This window comes from Danio rerio, chromosome 5 (genome assembly GCF_052040795.2).
Source record: "Danio rerio strain M-AB ecotype USA chromosome 5, GRCz13ab, whole genome shotgun sequence".
NCBI classification, from domain to species: Eukaryota; Metazoa; Chordata; class Actinopteri; order Cypriniformes; family Danionidae; genus Danio; species Danio rerio.
In genome coordinates this window covers 12,924,361-12,933,946 of record NC_141025.1, presented here as the reverse complement: position 1 = coordinate 12,933,946, position 9,586 = coordinate 12,924,361, and the positions used below count along the sequence as shown (strand labels likewise).

Here is a 9,586-nt window from a genome sequence, read left to right as displayed (position 1 = left end):
CGGTGGTCTTCTGCTGCTGTAGCCCATCCATCTCAAGGTTGGTTGTGTTGTGCATTCAGAGATGCTCCTCTGCATACCTCGGTTGTAACGAGTGGTTATCTGGGTTACTGTTTCCTTTCTATCAGCTCGAACCAGTCTGGCCATTCTCCTCTGACCTCTGGCATCAACAAGGCATTTGCGCCCACAAAACTGCTGCTCACTAGATATTTTCTCTTTTTCTGACCATTCTCTGTAAACCATTCTCTGGTTGTGCATGAAAATCCCAGTAGATCAGCAATTTCTGAAATTCTGAGACCAGCCCGTCTGCCACCAACAACCATGCCACGTTCAAAGTCACTTAAATCACCTTTCTTCCCTATTCTGATGCTCGGTTTGAACTGCAGCAGATCATCTTGACCATGTGCCATGTGATTAGTTGATAAGAAATTTGTGCTAAGTGGCATATATATACATATATAAACCACATAGCCTGTGTGAAAAGTGCAAAAAAAGAAAAGAAACCAGTAAGGGGGTAAAAACTTGTTCACCACTGTATATATATATGAAGAGTTTAGATGCAGAAACCTCGAAATGCCATTTGATATTTTCTTTTAAAATGAGCATTTTTCTCAGACTCCTCTGTGTCGGCTCAGTAATTTTACTCTTATAGTGACAAATAAGCTCTTTTCATTCCATTTAAAGTGAAATAACTGAACATAAATGTAGGAGGCTGAGAAAAATGCTGATTTCAAGACAAAATTTCAGACAAGGTTTTTGCATCTGAACTCTTTATGTGTGTGTGTGGGTGGGGCGGTGTATATGTGTCATATAAAGGCAGTCTTAATTCCTAAAAATGCACAATTCCTAAAAAAAAAATAATCCAAGCCAACATGTCGAACATGTTTTGAAGAGTAAATATAAAAATATCTACTAATGCTTAAATAATGTGTAGGGAGTATCTGATATCTAGTGGAAAGACGGTCATGTTCTTTGTTGTATGTGATTGTTTGTTTCTCTCACCGCTCACTGCAGAAACAGATACAGTGCAGCTTCCTAGGAGAAATGACACCATGGCAACCAGTAAACAAAAGGAAATGAGTTGAGCAGTAGCCAGCCCTCAACATTCAGGCTCCCTGCTGATTGGACGAACCCTCCAGGAACACAGCTCTGCGATTAGTCAAAAGCAGCTGTCAGTCAAAACATGACCCTCCCACAGAGCAGGTCAGTCTGGGGCAGCAGGAGACACAACTGCAGTGATTTGCTTTCTCGTAGATCCTGATTGATTTAAGATATTGATTTTGTCTGGCTCAGGAAGCCAGAGTGAATCAACTGTGATTTAGTTTTGAGGGAAACTGTCTCCAGATTCATTTGCAAAGCTATCAGGAAAGTCACAAAAAGATAAATAGAATGGTAGCAGGCAAAAAGGTGGCAAAAGAAAGTGTCCTTCCATCAGTGTGTGAAGATGAAGGAGATGAAGGTGGACAGGAAGAGGATTTGGGAGGAATTGCCAGCAGGCCCGTCAGCAGACCGAGGAGTCTCTACAGCAGAGGAAGTGTGGATGGTCAAGTGAGTGTCCATGCTCAGATTTAATCACATTTTTTGTGTGTTCTTAAAAATAACAGGGTGTCCCGAGGGTTCTTAATGTCTTAAATCTCAGTATTAGGCCCTAAAATGTCTTAAATTCACTGAAATATTGTGTTTTATGCCTCAAATCTTTTCTTAACAGTTCTTAGTTTTCCTTTGTTCATGTATTGCTACCCAATTTTATTTAAAAAGGTTATTATTTAACTCTATTTACCAATGATTTTCCTTACAGTAACATTTGTTTAAAAGTTCTCCATGTATTTACTGCTGAGGACGCTGACCTGGAGAGATTGTTGTGGATAGATTTAGTTTACTATAGTTTTTAAAACTTTTTAAAAAGTTGTCAATTTTTTATTTGTTTTTAAGGGCACCTATTTTACCCCTTTTTCAAGATTTTACTCTTGGATGTCCAGAATGTGTTTAAAGTTTCAGCTCAAATCACCGTCAGACTATTTAATATACCATTCAGAAGTTTTCAACTCTGAACATATTGTAGCTGTTTTTGTGGCCTGTGCCTTTAATGCTAGTTCTCCCCACCCACTGAATCATTGTGCCGATTGGAGTGTGCCTCGATAGCCGCATTTCCAAGCTAAGGCTTTTATCAGGCCAATTTACCTGTACTGCATGTCTTTGGACTTTGGGGGAACCCGAAGCACCCGGAGGAAACCCATGTGAACGCAGGGAGAACATGCAAATTCCACACAGAAACGCCAACTGACCCAGCCGAGGCTCGACCCAGCGACTTTTTTGCTGTGAGGTGAAAAGACTACTGTTTGTTTGAGGACATAGAACTCTTTTTTATGTGCAGTTTTTCCTAATCCGTTTATAAAGCAGCACAGGACTGGATGACTGAAAGGAATAGAGAAGTAGTTTGTGATGGTTTTGCTCACCCAAAAATGCTCTGTTTGCACGATTTGATTAATATCATTGTAACCAAATACTTTATAAATACAATTTAAAAAAACTCCTCTGTCTGTTGTTAATTGTTTTTAAAATATAACTAAAATCAGATCTTTTTTTTAGATTTGTAAAATGAAAGTTTAAAATGGCTAATATATATATATATATATATATATATATATATATATATATATATATATATATATATATATATATATATATATATATATATATACACACAATCTGATTGGCTGATAGCCATGATATATTTAAGTAATATCAGCACCCATACAGCCTCTTTACCCTTTGTGTATTACTCCGCCCACATACAGCCAGCAAAAAGCAGACACTACAGATCTAAAGTTTAAAAGATGCTTACTCAACTGTTTAACTGTCAGCTTATGATTTGAATCCAACGCGGAAGAAAGTAGTTCCTCATACAAAAGGATTTTTAAGACTCTCCATGTTTGATTTTGTTTTTATATACACAATTATGCCGTCAAACTGTTGTATAAACACAATATCACACTCGTAGCAGTGCAATATGGCTGTATATCGGCACTGCTGGGGCCACTAAGGCACTCAGCCTGCAGCCTCGTACCAACGCACGCCTCCCACCAGTGCCGATATACACCCATATCGCACTGCTCGTGTGATATTGCTCATATATATATATATATATATATATATATATATATATATATATATATATATATATATATATATATATATATAAATATATATATATTATGCTGGATCATTTACTACAAATATTAGTATTTAGAATCCATAAGTTAATGCCTAGTCGTTTAGCTTCTTTTAAATTGTTGTTGCCATAGAAACATTCTGACAGTTACAATCAGTTAATTGCCTTATTTAAAAAAGAACATCTTACATGAAGACACTTACAATCCACTCATCCTGTAATCATCTGTAGAAGCATTGTCTGTAAGTTTATTATCTTTTTATATTTATATTCTATCTCAGATATTACTCTTATAACTATTGCTCATTTTATGTACATCTTTTTACATAGTTTCACTCTGTTTTAACATACTCAATGTGGCTTGGAATAAAGCAGCATTCTCCCACAATCTCACGTGTTGGAAAGAGTTTATCTGTCTGTCTAACTTTGGGAAGAGAGATTCCGGAGTGAGGGCAGAACATTTATTCATTCATTCATTCATTTTTTTGTCGGCTTAGTCCCTTTATTAATCCGGGGTCGCCACAGTGGAATGAACTGCCAATTTATCCAGCACATCTTTACGCAGCGGAAGGGCAGAATATATATATATATATATATATATATATATATATATATATATATATATATATATATATATATATATATATATATATATATATATATATATATATATATACATACATTTATATATACATTTATATATACATTGAATTTATATATTTGTATTGTAAATACCTAACCTGTTATAGCTTTTGTTTGTTTTACATTGGTTTAATTGAAAAGAAAAAAATTATTATATCGGATATTTGTAATTCTTTAAAAGATTTCAGTAGCCTATAGTTTATTTTATCTAGATTTATGACACTACAAAAGTGGACACATTATTTGTAAAGTTTTATCTCTTTCTGTTATTTCATATTTTGTATTATCTCCAAAATAAAGAGAGAAAGAAAGAAGCTGTGAAGTCGAACTGGCTCGCTCGCTTTAGGCGCGATTATGGAAACAAGGCTAATCTCCGCTTCGGCTGCATCAGATAAACAACACTGTGACAGACATGAAGGAAACAGATCTCACGTAACGTTTGTGAGAAATACTACAGTAAGAACTTTCCCAATGATTATTTGATGGAATTGTTGTGGAGTTGTAACAATGAGTCACACACAATGTTGTTACACAGCATGCACACAGAAACACATACACAGCAGACACGCAAACACACAGCATGTGCATTTAATTTTGCACTGTTTACACAACAAATGTGACAGGATATGCATTAATATCCACTGCTGTGTGGATATTCGTTATGTTCATGTACAAAACAAACCTGATTTAACGTCCACAAAATGGGATTGAAGCGTCTTTTATAATTGTACCGATATGTGGCTGTGCTTATAAAAGACAGTGAAATCACTGTAATTCATTACACACACTGATTTAAAAACATTTTAAACTTGTCAAACTCATTCCTGATCACATTTGATGATGATTGATGATCACAGAGAGCTCAACAGATCTTTTAATCCCAGTTGCTTTGCGTGTGTCCTGTCTTGTTGACATAATTATACACATTTCTACAGAGACATGTTAATATGCGCCTGTCAGTCAATTCGACGGGCAGGGAAACCGCACTCCTACATCACTTTGCACTGGGCCTCAAAATGGGAGGGATTTCGATCGTGTTTTAACGTCAGGAAATTTAAAGAGACTTATTGTCTTTATATTACTCCAATATGACTGTGGACACACTATACCTGCACACACATCTGTCCAAACAGCTTACAAAAGATGATTTTCATCATAGGTGCCCTATGATGATAAGAAAGTCTATGTTGGAAAATAATAATAATAATAATATAATAATAATAATTCGTTACATTTATATAGCGCTTTTCTGGGCACTCAAAGCGCTTTACACAATGGGGGGGGAATCTCCTCATCCACCACCAATGTGCAGCATCCACCTGGATGACGCGACGGCAGCCATTTTGCGCCAGACCGCACACCACACACCAGCTGATTGGTGGAGAGGAGACAGAGTGATGATATGCCAATCATGATATGGGGAGGGTTAGGAGGCCATGATGGACAGAGGCCAGTGGGCAGATTTGGCCAGGATGCCGGGGTTAAACCCCTACTCTTTTTCGAAGGACATCCTGGGATTTTTAACGACCACAGAGAGTCGGGACCTCGGTTTAACGTCTCATCCGAAAGACGGCGCTCACTGAGCAGTATAGAGTCCCCGTCACTATACTGGGGCATTAGGACCCACACAGACCGCAGGTTGGGCGCCCCCTGCTGGCCTCACTAACACCACTTCCGGCAGCAACCTAGCTTTCCCATGTGGTCTCCCATCCAGGTACTGACCGGGCGCAGCCCTGCTTAGCTTCAGTGGGCGACCATGTGAGAGTTGCAGAGAGCTAGCTGCCGGCTAGCTCTCTTGCAATAATGTGTATTGATGCAAGTAGAGCTTGTTTGCTAAGAAATATCTAAAACATTACATTTTTATTATTAAATTATTATTGTAGAATTAAATGTATTAAATTATTTTTAAAAATGATAGGGCAAATTATGATCTTTTTTTATCTGGGCCATTTAATAAAAAAGCGCATTTAGCATTTAGTCCTGTATGAGTCTAAAATTTTGTTCATGATGGTCTTAAAAATGTCTTTAAAAGTCTTAAATTTAACCTGAAACCCTAAATAAATGCTTTATCTTTCACTCAAGTAATTGTATTGTGTTTTTGACCAAACAAGGTAAATTACAGTGCTGGTATTTAGTAGCGAAGGTATTTCCATTTACTTTAAAAAAAAATAAATAAATAAATAAATAAAAAAGAAATAAGAAAAAGAAAAGACTTAAATAATTTAAGTAAACAAATCTAATTAGGCAAGGCAAGTTTATTTATACAGCACATTTCATACACCGTGGTAATTCAAAGTGCTTTACTTAACCAGAATAAAAGAATAAAAATGATTAAAGCATATAAAAACAGATTAAAATGTGTTAAAACAGGTTTTAAAAGAATGAAAAAGAAAAGAAAGACATAACAGTGTGATCTGTCGGATGCAGCACAGTGCTCATTCAGTAAAGGCACAGCTAAACAGATGTGTTTTCAGTCTTGATCTGAATGAGCCTAGTGTTGGAGCACATCTGATCATTTCTGAGAGCTGATTCCAGCAGTAGGGGATGTAGTAGCTGAAGGCCAATTCACCCTGCTTTGACTGAACTTGGAATTTCTGATTTATTTGATCCTAAAGCGTGACGCGGTGGTGCAGTAGGTAGTGCTTTCACCTTACAGCAAGAAGGTTGCTGATTTGAGCCTTACTGGGTCAGTTGGCATTTCTCTGTGGAGTTTGCATGTTCTCCCCGCGTTCGCGTAGGTTTCCTCCGGGTCCTCCGGTTTCCCCCACAGTCCAAGCACATGCTGTACAGGTGAATTGAGTAGGCTAAATTGTCCGTAGTGTATGAGTGTGGATGTTGCCCAGAGATGGGTTGCAGCTGAGAGGGCATCTGCTGTGTAAAACATATGCTGGATAAGTTGGCGGTTCATTCCGCTGTGGCAACCCCAGATTAATAAAGGGACTAAGCTGAAAAGAAAATAAATGAATGAATGATCCTAAATATCTAAGTGATCGATTAAGGGCAAAAGGTTTTTTTTTTAAAGTTTCTCTGAAATGATTTTTTAGAACCTCCACTGAACGACTTCTGCTGCTTGTTCAAACTAAAAGAGTTGAAACAACACAACTCATAAGTATTTTTGGGACAACTTAATTGTTTTCTGTTTAATCTATTTAAATTTGAAAAAATGATTGACCAAATCCATCAGTTTGTTTTTAACATATTATTAAAATAATTTTCCTACACTTCATTGTACAAAGTTTTCTCCAAATTTTGATGCTCTTACTCCACTGTCAATCCTACAATCCCCCGCATGAGTCTGTGGTTCAGCTCCCATAGAGGATGAATTGTAAACGCCTGCTCATCTCAGCACCAGTGGGCGCATACAGCACAGTACAGTACAAACCATCTGCCTTCATGCTGGAAGATTAGACCACTTTACACACAATACAAAACAAGATGGATGGATGGATGGATGGATAGAAATTCATCATTTTTAATGAAAGATGGATGGATATACAACATTTTTCATGGATGGATAAATATAGATATTAATCAGATTTCATAGTTGAATGATGGATGGATTGATAGATATTCATATTTCTTTGAAAGATGGATAAATATTTAACATATTTTATGGGTGGATAGTTATAGATATTCATTATATTTCATAGTTGGATGGATGGATGGATGGATGGATGGACGGACGGATGGATGGGTGGATATTCATCGTATTTCATAGAAAATTAATTGATATTTATCACATTTGATAGAAAGATGGATCAAATTTAATTGGATGGATGGATGATGGATGGAAAGATGGATATTCATCATACTAGAGATAGATAGATAGATAGATAGATAGATAGATAGATAGATAGATAGATAGATAGATAGATAGATAGATAGATAGATAGATAGATAGATAGATAGTTAGTTGGATGGATAGATAGATGGATAGACGGACAGACAGACTGACAGACCGACCGGACGGACGGACGGACGGACAGACAGACAGACAGATAAATAGATAGATAGATAGATAGATAGATAGATAGATAGATGGATGGATGGATGGATGGATGGATGGATGGATGGATGGATAGATAGATAGATAGATAGATAGATAGATAGATAGATAGATAGATAGATAGATAGATAGATAGATAGATAGATAGATAGATAGATAGATAGATAGATAGATAGATAGATAGATAGATAGATAGATAGATAGATAGATAGATAGATAGATAGATAGATAGATAGATAGATAGATAGATAGATAGATAGATAGATAGATAGATAGATAGATAGATAGATAGATAGATAGATAGATAGATAGATAGATAGATAGATAGATAGATAGATAGATAGAAACTTGCCTCAAAACTCCTGCACATATGTTTTTAGAAAGCCTTGTAAGAGCTTGATTAGCTAGACCAGGTGTTTCTAATTTAGGTTGGAACTAAACTTTGTAGGACACTGGACCTCCAGGACCGAGTTTGCACACCACTGGTTTAAACATTACACAGAACTTTGTTACTATCCATGCGAAGCTCTCTGCAATATGAATGCATCAGTTATTTAAATGTTTAATCCTCTTACTCAGAGGGTCTCCAGATCCTCCAGTCTGCAGCACAGCATCAGCTCAGGCCATCAGGATGAAGAGCAGACCACTGAAGATGAAGATAAAAATGAAGATAAAGGTGAAGGAGAGCAGCAGCAGGCAGATAAGGAGGATCTCGACTCAGACCTAGAGCTGGACACATTTCACAGTGAGTTTTCCTAATAGTGAGCATGCATGTGAAAGGCGGAGCGAGTGGGTGATGCACATAGTACATGTAGGTGTCAAAGAGCTGAGGACCACACAATTTGATGGTGCCACTTGACAGGGAATAAAACAGGCAAACGGCCGTGAGTCATGCTCATAATTTCAGACAAACCTCTCTCTCAAATTCAAAATTTGCTATGTTAGCTTGACAAAATGTAACCAATGTTACAGACACACAAACACACTATATTCACTCACCGGCCACTTTATTAGGTACACCTGTTAAACTGCTGATTAACGCAAATTTCTAATCAGCCTATCACATGGCAGCAACTCAATGCATCTAGGCATGTAGATCAAGATGATCTGCTGGAGTTCAAACCGAGTATCGGAATGGGGAAGAAAGGTGGTTTAAGAGACTTTGAACATGGCATGGTTGTTGGTGCCAGACAGGCTGAGTATTCTGAGTATTTCAGAAACTGCTGATCTACTGAGATTTTAATGCACAACCATCTCTAGGGTTTACAGAGAATGGTCCGAAAAAGAGAAAATATCCAGTGAGCGGCAGTTCTGTGGGCACAAATGCCTTGTTGATGCCAGAGGAGAATGGCCAGACTGGTTCCAGCTGATAGAAAGGAAACAGTAACTCAGATCCAACCTTGAGGCGGATGGGCTACAGCAGCAGAAGACCCCACCGGGTGCCACTCCTGTCAGCTAAGAATAGGAAGCTGAGGCTAAAATTCACACAGGCTCGCCAAAATTGGGCAATAGAATATTGGAAAAACCTTGCCTGGTTTGATGAGTCTCGACATTCAGATGGTTGGATTCATAATTTGCTGTCAACAACATGAAAGCATGGCTCCAACCTGCCTTGTATCAACGGTTCAGGCTGGTGGTGGTGGTTTAATGGTGTGGGGGATATTTTCTTGGCACACTTTGGGCCCATTAGTACCAATCAAGCATTGTGTCAACGCCACAGCCTATCTGAGTATTGTTGCTGACCATGTCCATCCCTTTATGACCACACT

General features: G+C 37.6%; 1 protein-coding gene across 2 annotated transcripts in view; it reads left to right on the top strand.

Annotated features, from left to right (window-relative positions):
• The first annotated feature begins 1,203 nt into the window (after positions 1-1,203).
• The window catches only part of lrrc74b (leucine rich repeat containing 74B), a 28,480-nt gene continuing 20,097 nt past the window's right edge, over positions 1,204-9,586 (top strand). The window contains exons 1-2 of one of the 2 annotated variants that reach the window (XM_087253234.1): positions 1,204-1,545; positions 8,397-8,562. In XM_087253234.1, coding sequence (XP_087109360.1) covers positions 1,387-1,545; positions 8,397-8,562 — 325 coding nt within the window. In that variant the 5' untranslated portion in view covers positions 1,204-1,386. Of the gene's footprint in view, positions 1,546-3,318; positions 3,412-8,396; positions 8,563-9,586 lie in introns of those variants that run through there. The other variant, XM_087253235.1, reaches the window with a different exon arrangement.